This window comes from Phyllostomus hastatus, unplaced genomic scaffold (genome assembly GCF_019186645.2).
Source record: "Phyllostomus hastatus isolate PE091 unplaced genomic scaffold, TTU_PhHast_1.1 phas_contig_86, whole genome shotgun sequence".
Taxonomy (NCBI): Eukaryota; Metazoa; Chordata; class Mammalia; order Chiroptera; family Phyllostomidae; genus Phyllostomus; species Phyllostomus hastatus.
Window position 1 is genome coordinate 68,570,182 of NW_025333977.1, and position 17,555 is coordinate 68,587,736.

The 17,555-nt window shown below is 39.9% G+C and overlaps 1 protein-coding gene across 8 annotated transcripts in view; it reads left to right on the forward strand.

Moving 5' to 3' along the window:
• Positions 1 to 17,555, forward strand: part of LOC123826727 (ABI family member 3 binding protein) — a 243,861-nt gene that overhangs the window by 204,098 nt on the left and 22,208 nt on the right. For all 8 annotated transcript variants that reach the window (XM_045850740.1, XM_045850741.1, XM_045850747.1 and 5 more), the window contains 4 exons: positions 1,818 to 1,946; positions 2,477 to 2,545; positions 5,415 to 5,624; positions 10,221 to 10,329. In XM_045850740.1, coding sequence (XP_045706696.1) covers positions 1,818 to 1,946; positions 2,477 to 2,545; positions 5,415 to 5,624; positions 10,221 to 10,329 — 517 coding nt within the window. The remainder of the gene's footprint in view (positions 1 to 1,817; positions 1,947 to 2,476; positions 2,546 to 5,414; positions 5,625 to 10,220; positions 10,330 to 17,555) is intronic.

A 17,555-nucleotide genomic window follows, 5' to 3' on the forward strand; every position in this document is an offset into this window, starting at 1 on the left:
CCTCTCACTCTGTGCCTTGGCGTGTATTGTCTCCTTCCTGTAGAACAACCCCCTCCTGGTCACCTGAGATAATCATATTTTACTCTTTTCTTGAAGAAGCCTTCTCTAACTCCCCAAAGTAGTCTTGCATTTCTTCTCTGTTCAACTTGTCCTTGATACATACCTCTGTTAGAACAAAGAGCAAGTTTTTCTCTATCTGTGTGTGTACTTTTCTTCCCCTACTAGACTAGGAGTTTTGTGGGGACAGAGTCCCTGGTGCCTTTTTTCTAAATTCCCAGAGCCAAATCCAGTGCTTGGCACCTAGAGAATATGTTATAAGTTATCACTGGCTGAATAAATGAAAGAAATTAAGAGTCAGTGAAAAGTGACCTGGTTCAGAGCAAAGCTTTACCGCGTTTCTCTTAAGGGCCCTTCACTGCACTTTCCAACAAACCGCAGCATGTCCCCCATCACCTCTCCCTCTTTCCCCCATTTCAACTTCCCAAATATTCTTCTGTAGGTGGAATCAGGAAGAAAGTGTTAAATAGGCAGCCATGAGTGATGGAAGTGTTAATGGTTTACATGAAAGGGAATGGATGTCACTCTTTTCACAGGGTAAGAGGGTATAGTGATGGAGAAGCTTTTCTGATGTGTCACGTGCACAGAGAGCTCCAGGTCACTTTTCCCGTCAGCTGAAGGAGGACTCAGTTTCTTGTGTGTGTTTCCAGTGCCTGCCCAAGTCAAGGCCCAGGGACAGGACTCTAGTGAGGACATCTGGTTCTCCTCACTGATTGTGACCTGGGTCAAACTGGGAGTGCCCCCCATAGAAAACTTGGGAGGCCATGGCCTCGACCCCTGCCTCATGAGACCCTTGTTCTCCCTCGTCAGTAAGCGTGGCTCTCGTACAGCCTGCCCCTCCTGAGGAAGAACCACAATCACATTCCACTTCTGAGGTTAACTGTGGTTCCCCACCCCACCCCCTTCTTGCTAGCCACATCTCACTCAAAGGAAGTGGCTACATGGAGGAGCCAGACACAAGAAGGGCAGCTGTACAATTCTGGCCTGACTACAGAAAGTGCATCCTGAATTCAGGAGTCAACAAAATGTTCCAGGGGCGCCCTGAGCACATGTCCTCTCTCAAGCGTGCCTGTGAGCACTCTGAGGCTGCCGTTGGGCCACCTGCCCTCGCCGGCACAAGCCTCCTCTCTTCTCCCTCTGCCGCCAGCCTAACCATCCTAACCATCCGTTCTCTTGTCAACTGATCCTGTTGCTTCCCTGTTGAAAACCTTTCAATGTCTCCTTGCTGCCTAAAATAATATTCAAATCCATGGTGTGCACAGTTCTCCCCGAGCTGCCCTTCCCTGCCCCTCCACTCTCAGCTCGTATGGTGCCCAGCAGCACTATTGGCTCTCACCCTTCAAGTTAAAAACACCACATGGTTACATTCTTCCCTGACTTGGTTCTTCTTGCAACCTCTAATTAGGATTCAGCTCTCATACCCAGCTACTGATCACTTCTCTTTACTGCCACATCCTCTTTGAAGGTATTTATTTGCCCCTTCCCCCCACACAAAACCCTTCATCCTTCCCCATAGACATTACTATTCCCTCCCATTGCCCTCTCTGCAACCTTAGCCAGTTCTTTCATAATATCTATAATGATTCAGTATAACTGCCTCGCACAGCTGTCTCTATCAAGGATACCAGGTCTTTTCTCCCCAAGCCTGGCATATAGTGCCAAGCTACATGGTAAGTGCTTAATAAATATTTATTGAACAAATGAATGGGGAACTTGGCAGTGCTCCTGTAAAGCTTGACTGCTTTGTCTCTGCATTTCAGGAATCATTTCATCAGGCTTCAGAACATCCCCGCCCTCGAAGACAGCCCTCAGGCCTACCGGGGCCCCCTCAGACAGGACAGAGATAGATAAAAAGCAACCAACAGCTCCGGCCTCAGGAGAAGATCTTGGTTAGTGTGTCAGTCACTTGCCACTGGACGCTTAGCTACAAAGTACTAAAAGATTTCAAATTAGGGGGAAAAGAGTCTCAGCTCTGGGTCATCTGTTTTACTCAATTTTATGATTAATATGAGTTGTTTTAATTTTTAAATGATGCTTATTTTTAATGTTTCATATAGAACATGTTCCTTCCTTTCACAGGCAGAGAGGAATGTGCCTACGCTTTTTAGGAAAGTCTTCCTGAAAAGATCTAGATTTCCAATGCTTCTTACTAAATCACACGTCGTTACTAATTGCACATACCTTATTTTATTAATAACTATTACCTACTTAGTTGTAATCTTTAAATCATTACTTGTTACACTGCAGAACACCTATAGCAGGACACAAATTGCAGGTAATATGAATAGTAATAAAAATGAAAATCAAAGGTTGAGCAATTGTCTAGGAGACATATTAAATACTTAAAGTCTTTACTACTTTTTATTGTATCATGAAGCTTTACCTTTTGCCAAAACTGTTTATTATATTCCATTCTCAGGTGATCTAAGTGACTTTAGCTCAAGTCCAACAAGAGAAACTGATCATCTTGGGAAGCCCAGATTTAAAGGTGTGTATTGCTGGCCCCAAAGTTCAATTTTGACAAGGTTATCTTTAGTGGATGTGTCAGTCAGCTGTAGCTGTTCTAATAAACAACCACAGAATCTTAGTGGCCTGGTATAACAAGGATTTACTTCTCGCACGTGTACAAGTCACCTTCATGATATTGACAAACAGGCATCAGCTGATCTAGGACATTCTTGGCTGGGTGGTTCCAATGGGCCTCTTGAGGGTTGGGGATGGGTCTGCTCCTCATCTGTTCATTCTGGTGCCTGAGATGAAGGACCAACAGTGACCCAGGGGAAGCCCTTCTCATGAAGCCATTCTCACAAAGTCAAGAGAGGGGGAATCCAAATACATAACCACATTTTAAGCTCCTCCTAGTGTTACACCTGCCAGTATTCACTGGCCAAAGAAAGTCATATAACAAAGCTCAGATCAGGAATTGGGGAAGTTTATTCTTTCATGGATATAGAGAATATTTTTGAATAGTAATCTAATCTAACACAGTAGGAGAGATATGATATAGAGACCAGTATTTCCTTTTGCAATATTTTGTTCTGAAGTATGAAACTTGATAAATTGTGACCTATATATACACCTGTGAAGCTGTCATCACGATCAAGGTAATGAATATAGTCCCCACCTCCAAAAGGTTATAATCCCCCCTCACTCCTCCTACCCCAACTTCTAGTCCCTAGGTAACCACAGATTTGCTATACTGTAAGTGAGTATGCATTCTGTGGAATTTTATATAAATGTATGAACTTTTGGTCTAGTTTCTTTTACTGAGTGTAATTAGATTTTAAGAAAGTTCCAATTCCTCCAGGTCTTTGCCAGCATGGTATGGTCAGGCTTTTTCATTTCAGCCATTTTAATAAGTGTGCAGTGGTATCTGATTGTGATTTTACTTTGCATACTCCTAATGATTAGGAATGCCGAACATCTTTTTACATCCTTACCTGCCATCTGCATCTCTTTTCTGGTGTGTTTGTTCAAAATTGTTGGCCATTTTTTCTTATGGAGTTGCTTATTTCATTATTGTTGAGTTTTGAGATTTTTAAAATTTTGTGGGTAGATCTTTTTCAGATACATGGCTTTGCAATATTTTTTCCCATTGTGTGGCTTCTCTTTTTAATTTTAATAAAGTTTGGCTTATCCATTTGTTTTTTTATAGATTGTATTTTTTGTGTTGTTCTTGAGAAATCATGGACTTAGCAGAGGTCACAAAGATCTTCTCTGTTTATTTCTATAAGTTTCTGAATTTTACATTTAGGTCTATGATCCATATTGAATCAAATTTTATATGTGACACAAGGAATGGATGCAAGCTCATTTTCTTGCTATGGATATCTAATTTTTCCAGCACCATTTGTTAATAAAAAAAATTCTTTCTCCACCAAATTTATTGTACCTTTGTCAAAATCAGATGTATATATATGTATGCATATTTCGTGGTTCTCTGTCCCATTGATCTACTCACCCTCACATTAATATCACAGTGTCTGGATCACTAGTGGTTTGTGATAAGTGCTATAACCAGGTAGTATTAGTTCTCTAATGTTGCTCTTATTTTTCAAAGTTGTGTTGGTGATTCTGGGTCCTCTAGATTTCTACCTGAATTTTGGAAACAGCTTGTCAATGTCTAAAAAAATAGCCTGCTTAGATTTTTATTAGAATTGGGAGAAATCAACAGCTGTGTTAGTCTTCCTGTCTATGAACATGGTATATTTTACCATTTATTTAGGTCTTCACTTTCTCTCTCACCAGTGTTTTGCAGTTTTCTGTGCATAGAAAATCATAAAAAGTATTTATATTTAATTTCCAGTATATATAAAAGCAGTAGATTTTTGTACAGCGATCTTGTATCCTGCAGCCTGGCAAAAACTCACTTAGTAGAGTCTTTCTAAATCTCTTGGTCTCTTATATACAAAATCATAACATCTAAGAGTAAAGTTTAAAGTTTTACTTCTTCCTTTCCAGCTTGGGTGGCTGCTTTCTTGCCTTACTGTATTTACTAGAGCCTCAGTAAAACATTGCATGGATATAGTGAAAATAGACATCCTTTTCTTGTTCCTGATCTCATGGGAAAAGCATTTGGTCTTTCACCACTAGGTGTTATGTTACCCGTAGGTTTTTCATAGATGCCCTTCAGTGGGCTAAGAACATTCCTTTCTCTTCCTGCTTTGGTGAGATTTTTGATTTTCATCTTTTTTATATCTTTCACATCTTAACTTTTGACCATGTGGATTATAGTGATAATAACTGCTTTACTGTTTCTGTCTAATGATTCTAACACCTATGCAAGTTCTAGGTTGGTTTCAAATGATTTGTTTTTCTTCCCATTATGGGTAATAGTTTCCTGTTAATTTTATCTTGTTGGGTTCTGGATATGTTTTTTATTCCTAAAATATTTTTGAATTTTGTTCTGCATGCAGTTAAATTACTTGAAACCACTGGATCGTTTTGAGTTTAGCTTTTAACGTTTGCTGGGTGGGGCCAGAGCTGTGCTCAGCATAGGCCCGTGATTGCCCACTGCTGAGGCAAGCCCCTTTCAAGTGCTCATTCCAACACCCATGAACTGTGAGGTTTAAACCATGCTCAGGGGGAACAAATCACTTTTGGATATTAGTATACACTAAACTATTTAGAAAAATAAATCAGGAGACAACTGTGCTTGAACAACAATAAAAAAAAGAAAAAGAAATCAACACCCATGTATCCTAGAGACAAGATTTTCACATGCCTGAACCGTCCACATCACTGCTTTCATCTATGTGCTTATAATGTGAGACCAAATGTCCTCAAACAATTATGAGTTCACCTCCCCCATTTTTCTCAAAAAAAAAGTACCAATGGTCAGTGTCCCTCTCTCCTAGGTCCTCATGTGCGATACATCCCAAAGCCTGACAACAGGCCCTGCTCCATCACCGACTCCATCAAACGGTTCCCCAAAGAGGAGGCCACGGAGGGGAATGCCACCAGCCCGCCGCAGAACCCTCCTTCCAACCTCACAGTGGTCACCGTGGAAGGGTGCCCCTCCTTTGTCATCCTGGACTGGGACAAGCCTCCCAATGACACTGTCACTGGTAAGATCATGGCCGAAAGACTATTAGACTACAGTGGGAAGCTTTGAAAACGCGCTACACTGGGACTGTGGAACACCGAGTCACATAATGCCCTGGGAGGCGCGTCTCAGGAGTAGCGAGTCCTGGCAGAGTTCCACTGTCCCAGTGGCACATTATTGTCAAAAGTGTCGTATGATGGGAAAAGGTTGTCTGTGTCCTGGTTACAAGCTCCCTGTTAACTTAGCAGATCTCTCCAAGCTGCATCCCTTCATCTCTGCTTAGAATTCTTCTTTCATAATGTAAAGATACATCTAGTTGTTTCATTACCAAGAAACTTACAGGTAACATAGGAAAAGTTTCCACTGCTGATGATATTTAACTCAGTTTTCCTTTCACCAATCCAATTTCTAGATTGACCTAGAACTTTCAAACAGGGTAAATGTCACTTCAGTCATCTTAGGGTACATGTTTTTAAAATTCTAGTCCTGGTCAATTTTCTGCTCATCTCCAGAAATTTTGATTCTGCTATCCATCCATTTCCTCTAAAAATTACTGTGAAAATTAGAAATCCTGAGTCACTTTTGAACTTGTTAAACAGAAATTAATTCTCCATAATGAATAGGATAATCAAACTAGTGAGGAAGGGAAAGACTAGTGATCTAAATCAGCTGGAGAACGTAGCCTGAGTATGCAGGGTTCCTGCTGCCCTTGTCCCTGCCCTGTGCCCGGGCCGGGGGACAGGCGACAGAGCCCACCAAGAAGCTGCCAGGAGGAGCCGAGAGCAGCACACTGAGGAGTGGGGAGTGCAATACCCAGATCTGCCAAAGAAGTTTTCCATGAATAAAGGAGAAAACAGCCATTATTTCTCCTCAGACAAAACTGTCTGGGAAACTTCCAGTGTAAGCAGCTTGTCTTTACTTAGTTGGCATTTTTAAAAGCTGTATTTTGTGAATTTTCTCTCTCATGCGAAGCTCACCTTTGTTTTGAGAAGGAACCAGCCACTGCGCGTGGTTCCTGGGGACTTGCCTAGTCCTGCCTCTTTACTTGGGACCATACTGGTAGGAGCTAAGTCAATATTTTAAAATATCTAATATTTGAAACTCTAAATCAATCTCTAAAAATCAGTCTCTAAGTATTGATTATCTACACGTATTTAAAAATTCAAAACTTTCCATCCATAGACTTTGTTAATCAGGAGTTCCTGCGATAGTCTGAGGTTTAGTTCTCACAAAACAAAATGGTATGTAAGATGTCATTTGCCTTAAAGATGCAAGACATCACATGAGAATTAGTTAATTAGTTACTCTAATAGGTCTAATACTCTAATACAGCAATTGCCAACCGGTGTGCAACAGGAATTTTTAAAACATGCAATGCCTCACTATTTAGTCAGGGGCACTGACCTCTTTTCCCTTAGAGTGTCAGATTCAGAAACAACAACAGCCAACACAGCAACAGCCGTCCGGCGTGAAAGCCCTGTCTCGAACCATAAATATATAGGTCATAAAACAGGGTTACATCTTATCGTCACATTGAATAATAAGGGTAGGTAATTACAGGTTTTTTTGTAAATCCATCAAAATTATACCATTTTTTGTCCAATTGGCAGAAAGTGTATTTTTTGGTGTGATGCAGAAAATTAGTTTCTATGTGCCCATAAGATGAAAAAGGTTGAAAATTGCTGATTTAATACATCTAATACATATTTACTTGTCAATTACATCTGATTTGATTTTTTAAAAGATTTTATTTATTTATTTTAGAGAAGGAAGGGAGGGAGAAAGAGAGAGAGAGAGAAACATCAATGTGTGGTTGCTGGGGGCCATGGCCTGCAACCCAGGCATGTGCCCTGACTGGGAATCAAACCTGCGACGCTTTGGTTCACAGCCCGCGCTCAATCCACTGAGCTATGCCAGCCAGGGCTGATTTGATTTTTTAAAGCAGAAGGATTTTCCTTTCTGGTTCATTATGTAACATTTAAAAAAATATTATATAAACACATAATCTCAAAGTATTTCAATTACTTTTGGAATGTTATTATCAAATGTTTGATGGGCTGCTTGAGACCTTTCACAAGATAATGGATTTACTGTAACAATTTCCATGGATAAGGACCATATCTCTTCAGCTGTAATATCTTCCACATAGGAATAATTCCATATTTAACCATTACTCATCTAGTCTGTATTTAAATGATAGATGATAAACCTTAATGGTCTGTTCTATTTTTCCATTTCTATTTATTTTTAAATGGTTTGTTAAATTTCAAATGTAATCTTTTACAAACCAGGAACTCAGATAAAATGGAAATTAATTCTCATATCACTGAAAATGATCTGAAAGGGAAGGATTGAGATAGATAATAAAAAGAGAGGGAAGCATATTCTTTATTCCCCATATTGGCTTCTGTCAATAATCTTTCCTTTAATGGACAGGCACGTACTTACCTCTAGTGAATACATTCAAATTTAGTTGCTTCTACATGTCCCTTCCACACAGATGTAGAAATGGGTGACCTAAGAAATTGGCCCTAGCCTGCTTGGGTCCTCAGGCAACTTAAAGTTAATTTGGTTATAAGCTGTTGCTTTGTGGGATGCCAACAGTGTGCTGACACAGTTTTAAATCCTAGACAGGCTGTGTTCTAAATATAGAACTTAGGTATATAATTAGCCTCTTTGAACTTTAGTTTCCTTATTTGTAATGATACCCATTGTTAGCAATTTATCCTGAGGATAAAATTAAAGAGAATGAATGTGCAGCCTAAGTTAGCAGCTGTTAAATTAATGTTTGTCAGTAGTCGAAGTAGTAGGGAAGGTAAAAATAGCATTACTATTTTTAAGTTCTGTTGACCAGAGTGATGTTCCCTAACATTATAATAATTTTTTCTGTTAAGTGAATTATCTCATAACAGGACAATAAAACCCTCGAAGGGAATAAAAAGACTAATTATTCAGTGTTAGTTCTTTATAGATTTCCTTATACGTCTACTGTTAGTGAAATTATAAATAAGACCCCATATTTGAAAAGAAGAAATATGGGCATAAACTTAAGAAATATAGACATAAACCTTCTGAAATAGAATGCATTTACAAATATTCATTCCAAAGTTAATATTCCATTTTTATAATGTTGCTGGATTTATTATAAAGCTGTTATGGCTTTAAGGCTTGGCCTATCTCTTTCCATCAAGCCATACAGTTTCCATTTTTTAAAAAATCAATTTCCATTTTAATTACTACTGTCTGTTTCTAGTAACTATCCCTCCACAGCTGAGGAAAAGATATAAAATGGACACATTTGAATTCAGGGACCTCCCCCTCTTTCCCTCCCATTAGAGTAAAAAAACAACTGAACTGGAAATGAAAAGAATTAGGAAACAGCCCCTGGCTGGTGTAGCTCAGTGGATTGAGTGTGGGCTCCGAACCAAAGTGTCGCAGGTTTGATTCCCAGTCAGGGTACATGCCTGGGTTGCAGGCCACGGCCCCCGGCAACCACACATTGATGTTTCTCTCTCTCTCTTTCTCCCTCCTTCCCTCTCTAAAAATAAATAAAATAAAATCTTTAAAAAAAAAGAGTTAGGAAACAGAACAAAACCCCACACAGCTGAGAACAATAGGGGTCTGAGGAAGGAGAACTAACGTGCCAGCCACGGGCTCCTCACGTTCCCTGACGCCCACCACTTGCGTATTTCCTTATATTGATGGAGCTGGTCTTGAGTGGGGTTTTGTTGTCTAGTTGTTGTTTGATTTTTAAAATCCTTTGTATGATCTTGGCACATGTAAACTAAACCCCAACAAAGGGCAGAGAAAACAAGTGAACCAATTTGTAAATTATATTTAATATTCTGGAAGTCTTTCTCTTTGGATTAGTCTTGCAAGTTCATGGAAACCTGCCTTTAAGTGAAATGTATGCAGATCTGTGTTCAGACTTTAAAGACATAGTTTTTTTTACAAATACAACGATAATTATTAAGGGGGCAACATTTGAGTAGTACATACAAAATTTGTGTAACTTATGTGAGAAGTAGGTGCAAAAATCCCATAATTCTATACATCAAAATAGTGACCCATAGGACAGTACAGTTCACTGTTGGGTTACCTGGCATTTGCTGCTGTGGTTTTAGACCTAGAGAAGTTTTCTGCAGCAGCACCGCGCAATCAGTGGCCTTTCCCCACCGCGTCCCCGCTGTGTTGTACAAGCCCCTAGGGCAGGAAACCACTCACAAGGTGCTTTCCAGCCATGACTGACTTTCCTAACAAAATCATAGGGACCAGCCTCCAAAGCTACCATTGGAGAGTCATTGATCTTCACAATCACCAAGCTTTCCTTGCTGTGCTGAAGGAAAAGCAGAAGTGGCCAATGGACAACTGCCAGGTGCTTTGGGACCTTCATCATCTGCTGACCTTCCCGATCTGGAAATGGTTAATGTATAAGTTGTATACACAATGTATATGTAATGTACAATGTATAAGATCAACATGTAATGTATAAGATCAGAACTGCAATCTGAGTTTTGCTTATTTTCATGAGTGTGACTTTATTATGCTGTTAGCTTCAAGAAAAATTAAATCTGCCAGAACATGAAGACAAGTATCTGTTGGCCTTTTCACTTTTCAGAATATGAAGTTATATCCAGAGAGAATGGGTCATTCAGTGGGAAGAACAAGTCCATTCAAGTTACCAATCAAACCTTCTCCACAGTAGAAAATCTAAAACCAGACACAAGGTAAGCCGCCAGTGCAAGAGTGAAAAGACATCAGCCCTCTGTGTCTTCAGGGAGGGTCTAGTTTGTGCCTCCTTTGGCTTCCCACACATGGCACCAGATTCCTCTGGAGCCATGTTTGGCAACTGTGCGAGTTATTGGTGAGGATACCAGAGCTAACAAGATGGTCTGGTAAGCTAATGGGATAGCTTTGAAAAATAGAAGGGCATTAGTGCCAAATGATGATATTAAATACCAAAGTCTAAAGAAGGAAAAGTTTGTGGACCAGAGACACCTGGTTATGCATGATGTAAACTAGATTTGAAGTACAGAAGAATTTAGCTGGCGTGCTGGAAGGGAGAGGGCAAGGAAATAAAAGCCATGTGATAAACACAGGTGAGTGTCTGTAACAGTTAATGCTTAAAATAGCTGGAGACTAGTCCCAGATCAATCCTTTGCTTTTGGGTCTTCTTATCATAGTCAAATGAGAACAGATTTCTGAAGGGATATAAATAATATTAGCATTGTTCTATAATCAACTCTTCTTGGTATCCCTCACTACACATTGATACCAATGTTTATATTGCCGTATAGTTTTGTGGTAACTTTATAAATCTAAAATAGCCAATATTTTGTCAGTTCATTTTATTATTACATGACATATAAGGGCATTAGAAATTTCTAGAAATGTAGTAAGGTTTTTGCTTTGTTTTGTTTAACCTAAATTTAGCCATGTAAAACAAAACAAAAATAAGCAGATTCTTAAATGGATACAGCCAAACATTTCCTTAAGAAAGCCAATATGCAAAATGTCGTCCTGGACTGAATTTCACTCTCTGTGGGACGTTAGTTTCTTTCCTCAAACTCCAAAACACTATTTAATAAACTGCCTATGTTTTCAGTTTTAAAAAAAATGGCATCTTAAGTTATAGTGTACCAATGAACATAGAAGAACTTTCAGAGGGACACAGCTGGAAATGTGCTTGATACAGTTCCTCAGTGTTGAACAAGATCAGCAGAGGTGAGGACTGGAAACCCAGCATCAGAGACTTATTTTGTAAATTTTACATCCTGTATCTTGCAGGGTCACCAATTAATTGAACTGAATTGAATTGGGTATTGTTTGTGACACCTGGAGGAGCCCATTCTGGCTGTGATAGCAGGGAGACTCTCCTAACCTGCTCAGGGGAAAAGGAAGCATCTAATTCATTATAGATGGTTTGCTGTACATAAAACAGTAGCCATATACTGCAGAAATAATAGCTTTCCACAAACACTTCTTTCTTTCGAGTTTTCTATTTTGAGCTGTAATATGGAAAATTTTGCAACTGCAGATTTTCTTAAAAGATTTAAGTTATCCAAAATAAGCATATTTTTCAGTAATGATAATGGGTTGGCCAAAAAGTTCATGTGGCTTTTCTGTAAAATAAAAACACAGTTTTCATTTCCTCTAATAACTTTATTGATTTAGATATTTTGAGTATGTTGGCTATCTCCCACTATTGGCTTCTAGTGGGCAGAGGTCAGGGATGCTGCTAAACGTCTTCCAATGCATAAGACAGCCCCACAGCAAAGAAGTATTTGCCCAAGATGTCAATAGTACCATGAAACTTCGCAAACCACTTTTGACATGTTTGATCAGTCACAGCACCGTCTCCATACACTGTACAATTTTTTTGTGTGTTTCAATTGCATTTTTAACCTTTCTTGAAATAGTGAAGCATGATATGCTGAAAATGTTACATATCTTCTTCTCTCTTCAAGATTAAAATGGCTGCACAAAAACTCACCAAGTTTGATGAGTTGTCCTTAAAATGCATGCTGATATGATAGCTGTCACAATACAATGTAACAAAATTGTTTCAAATGAAGTTAAAGGCAACTAAGTGTTACTAGAGCCGCTGCACAGAAAATAACTAAAAGGCCTTTTTGGCCAACCCAGTATGTTTTAAAGAAAAAGTAAAAGAGAAAATTCACTTAATTTGGACTTTTTAATAGGTGAATTTGGGCTTACAGGATGTGGATGGTTTTTTTTTTCCAGTTTCTTGCTTTTTATTCCACGTAATAAAAATGGGCTGTGTGGTTCACAGGAAGGAAATTGAAAGGCATCCAATTTCTAAATGTTCATTTATGTTCCTTTTCTGAGTCAGGCTGTCTTCAGATTTCAGAGTGCACCTATTATCTATAATCAGAAGTTATTTCAGTGACATTTTAAACCTGATTTGTTTGTAAAAGGTTTGCGTTTCCATTCAGCTAACATTTATTAAGAACCAACATTATGTTCAGCGGTGCGCTTGCTGTTATGGCAACAAAACATGAGTAAACGTGGTTTCTGCTCTCGTGGAGCTGGAGGCGAGGGCGGTAGGCAGTTAGTTAACAAGAGATTACTGCACACAGAGTAGTGAGAGCTCTGGTGGAAGTATGCCCAAGGTGCTAGGGGAGCCCAGAGTGGGTGGTGCTTCACAAAGGCTGGGGGAGTAGGAAACAGCCAGCTAGGTGACTGTCTTGGGAAAGAAGTATCAGAGAGAATAGCATATGTCAGTGCAGAGGCCCAGAGTGGCATGGTTGTGTGCAGTGGACGCAACCCTATTTTCACCAGTGTGAGGGGTGAAAAGTGGACCGAAGCAGTGGAAGCAGGGAGGTGGAGGCTAGGCTGTGGGGCCTTCTATGCCAGGCTCAGGTCAGGAAAACGGGTCAGGAGATGGGGAGACTTTGAAGGATAGTAACTGCAGAGGGACTTGTTCTTTCATTTTAGTTCATTCTCACTTTCATTTAGTTGAAAAAGATCATTTTTGTTATGCTCTACTTAAAAATGAGTGACATTTGGTGGAATAAATTTACCAACAGAGAACATTTTCTTAATGCCATGTAAGAATGCCATTTTGGCATTTGACCTAATGGGTCAAGTAGGTGCATAAAAGAAAAGTACCTTTCAGGTGAGTTGCATTTCATTCTGAAACCACAGGACCAGTCAGGGATTCACATTTCTGTTTGTAACTATGGTAGGACTCATGCTAACTGTTGCTGGACTTTGCCTCAGACTGAAACACAACCAGGCCCCCTCACGCTGCCCTGATGGTGTGTATCTCACCCATGTCTCTCGTTCATCGGCGGGCCTTCGAAGGATGACTCCACAGCCTGTTCTCGTCTCGGGACAAGCAAAGCCCCGAAGAGGCCCTTTCTGAATTTGTTTTTTTGGGAAAGAGCAATATTAAATTTAGTTTGGGAATCAGAACCCATGCCAATTTTTACTACCAGGCATAAACTTAAGGCCATTCAGTGTGTCTGTGTGTGACTTACTTAATGTTTTTAGAGTTTAGTATGACTGAATGAAATTCATTAGGATATAAAGACTGTTAATGTTCATGTATATGATTTGACCAGGATTATAGTTAAAAGTTGCACATCAGTAATTTCAAGTAAAGAACATTTTCCCACTGGGGACAAATATAATGCATGTGGATGGAAGGGCTCTAGTGAAAACTTTTTGCCTGCAGTACATGAAACTTTGTGGTGTTCAATAGATCCCAGCACTCAATGAGCCTGTGAGTGTATCCATTCTCTCTCAACACAGGAATGCCAGAGATTAATTTGTGTAATTTAATGGGCAAAATGTTTTTTTAAGATTTTATTTATTTATTATTAGAGAGGGGAAGGGAGGGAAACATCAATGTGTGGTTGCCTCTCATGTGTCCCCCACTGGGGACCTGGCCCAGCAACCCAGGTATGTGCCCTGACTGAGAATCAAACCAGTAATGCTTTGATTTGCAGGCCAGCACTCAATCCAGTGAGCCAGACCAGCCAGGGCAAAATGTTTTGAGCTGAAATATTAAAAATTATTTGTTGAAACACCATTAGTCAAAATAACTTTGTGAGTTGAGGGAGAATAAAGTGAAATCAAATTATTTAACTTAAGGTTTCTGAAGCCTAAAAGTACCTAAAGAAACAAAACTAACAACCATGAATCAACTGGAGAGTATAATAAAATAGCATAAAAGAACCTGCCAGTCCTGGCTGGTGTGGCTCAGTGGATTGAGCGTGTGCTGTGAACCAAAGGATTGCCAGTTTCGATTCCCAGTCAGGGCACATACCTGGGTTGCGGGCCAGGTCCCCAGTACAGGGTTCACAAGAGGCAACCACACATTGATGTTTCTCTCCTTCTCTTTCTCCCTCCCTTCCCCTCTCTAAAAATAAATAAAAGCTTAAAAAAAAAGAACATGCCAGTGTAGGACTTATACCCAGTTCTGCAGTTCATCAGGAGAGAAAGCTTCACGGAGTACCTGAAACTATAACTTGACGATAAAGGATAGGAAGGAATGGGATAGGCTGGCAAGAAAGAACAACAATAGTATTCTTTTCAAATCAAATCCATGTGCATGACTTAGTGAAATACAAGAGTCCTCAAAGCCACTACTGAAAGCAAGGCTACAGCCAGAGTAAAAAAATTATGAGTTCCCAAGTTTAGGTCCATTGGCTTTTTTGATGCAAACTTGTTTCACACTGTATCACATTGTTAAGTCAAGATTTCATTCCATTGTATTTTTTTCTGCCCAACCATGGCAGAATTGCAAGATTGCTAATAAGACACTATAAGATAAAGAAGAGACACATGCAGGATGCAGCCATCGGGTGGTTTTTAATGGCTTATAAAGAATGTCTTTGGCCACATTTCAATGCTTGGAGGAAATTTTATAAAAATGTATGGTAAAAATGAATTTCCCCAATAGGCAAACTTTGAATTATAGCCATTAAAATCCCCTCTGCCTTGGTTCTGGAATTCCCTATTTGAAAAGCTGGAAGATAATAACTTCTGAAAGAATTACTATAGCTGCATTCCAGTTCTAGGAGGCATATGTAAACAATTTATTTAACAGCATTTTCCATCATTTTTCCTGACTAAAAAAAAAAACATGACGAGTAAAACAGGAGATAATCACTGGCTAATCATCACACACAGCCAAGGGTGGAGTAGAGAGCTTGGTGTTAGAACTTTTAACCCAAGAGAATCAAGGCGGAGAAAACAGACCTGCAGAGCCTGAAAATAGCCCACAGTGTGGGACCAGCCAGCAGCTGTCTCGCTGCTGGGAGGTTTGGCTCCACACCTGGCATGAGATGTTTCTGTCTATAGAGACCAGAGCTGCACAGCTCTTCTGGGGCGCCCGGGTGCAGCCCCAGCCTTGTCAATGGCCCATCCAGCCCACACCCCAATAGTTATTTTCCACCTATTCTTTTCCCCGTGAAACAATGCATAGCTCTTGTCAAACTAAAATAAAAATATTAAGAAAAGCCTCTACTATGTAGAACCAACCACTTTGTTTGCAAAGACCACTACGATTATTTTTAATTCTGCAAATAGAAGAACTGATAAAGTATGTGACTTAAACAATAAGTCTTGCATCACTGCTTAAAAGAATAGGACGTGTGGACTAATTGGTCTCGAGGTCTCTCCCCACTCCAAATGACATAGAATCTTATGATATCTGAAGCCATGCACAGAATCAGTGTGAAAACTGGAACTGAAAATAAAACCAAAACCTAGGTCAGTCTTACAGCAAGTAGAGTTGTCCCGATAAACCATTTTTCTTTAAATCTGTGTCTGTAGTAGGCAATTCATTTTCAGAGAAATTGTTTTCAACACATGTTTTGATCATCTGTTGATGGGCCGGGCTCTTCCTAATGAACTGGTGGGGCGATAGGGGTGTACACACACCGTGTCTGTACACGAACTGAAAAATCCCTTTAATCCCACCCTTCTCTCCCAATGAGCCCATGTCTCTCCTCACTGACTAAGACTGAAGAAACCCACTGTGTGTGCCAGACTCACATGTGGCCCAGCAATTTCCTATGGAAAATGTACTCTGGTAATTAAGATAAATCACGTTCACTTAATCTGCTTGAGCACTTCTGTCCTCTGTGGCTTGGGAGGGTTCTGGAGAACAGTTCTTCCTCTAAGACTAAAAACCTACCAAAGTTTCCTGTAGCTGATGGCAAAAATGGCTTAGAACTATTGTTAATGTTGTTTGATTTAGTAAAATTTTGGCACTAAAAGTAAACAGGAACAGAGGCAGCAAATTATAAACTGTAAATCTGGCTGAACGAAGCAGGCATGTGGAAGAGCCATTATGTCCTTCTTCATGGGGTTTTTGTGAAATTCTGCTCTCTGCTGATCCAATGAGATGAACTTTCAACATCTCATCTCATGATGGGCTCTTGTATAAAGGAGTAAAATAAGCTGCCAAAGCCTTAGCCAATTTTATTTAGTTTTATTGTAGGTGTGGGCAGCAAAACAAGTGTTTCTTCATTAAAGAAGGAAGAAATATAGGGGATTGCTCAATTTTGCAACTTTTCTTCAGGCAAAAGTGTAGCTAAGAGCACAGAACTCCACTAGTCTATAGAAACCAATTCTTCTTTTCCCATTACCACATTCTTTTTATTAGTTTTCACTTACAATTGTTTAGTACCTAGCGGAGGGGATGCCAGAAACTGGTAGCAACACTATAGGTTTAGAGCACAGCCCTAAACCTTAAAAGTGTCCCCCAGAGAAATGGGAGACACAGGAAACGTCCCTAAGAGCATACCAGTTGATGATAACTGATGCTGCTCCTCGCCCCTCTGTCCCTGATTAAGACGCATTTTGCCCTCTAAGTCCCCACAGCTCTGTCCTTTTGCTCCTGATCTGTATCCCCAAGGCAGGACAATATCTGCATGTAGTAAGAATTCAGAAATTCTTTTATAATCCTGCAGCGTCCTTGCAGGACTGATTGATTGGGTTTCTCTTTTCGTTTGAGTGCCCCTTGCTTAGTTTCCTATTCCACTTGTTTACTTCTCTCTCCCTGACTGATGCCCCACCTGAATGAGGCTCAAATATTTCAAGACTATACTAGGGGTACAATTAGCTGACCAAACAAGTTAAACAAACAAAGCTACAGAGTAGCCTTTCTATATAAAAAGCAGGTTGCTTGAGGCTTTTGTTACAGTGAAAACCAGCTTTTTATATCAATGGAAGTATATCAAAAGTGCATCAAATAATGAAAACTATAGTTCAGCTCAATACTGTGGGCACAAAGCAAGGGAAATGGTTCGGGAGGAATAAAGGAAGGGGAGGCAGGAGATGACGGAGGAGTCTGCCCTGGCGAGACCTGAGGTGTGTTCTCAGGTCAGATCCTTTGGTTGGAGCTTCCTGTCTCTGGCAAGTTTGCCCCTGAACCACAAATCCCACTACCTGAAACCCTACTTTTTTTACTTTTCTA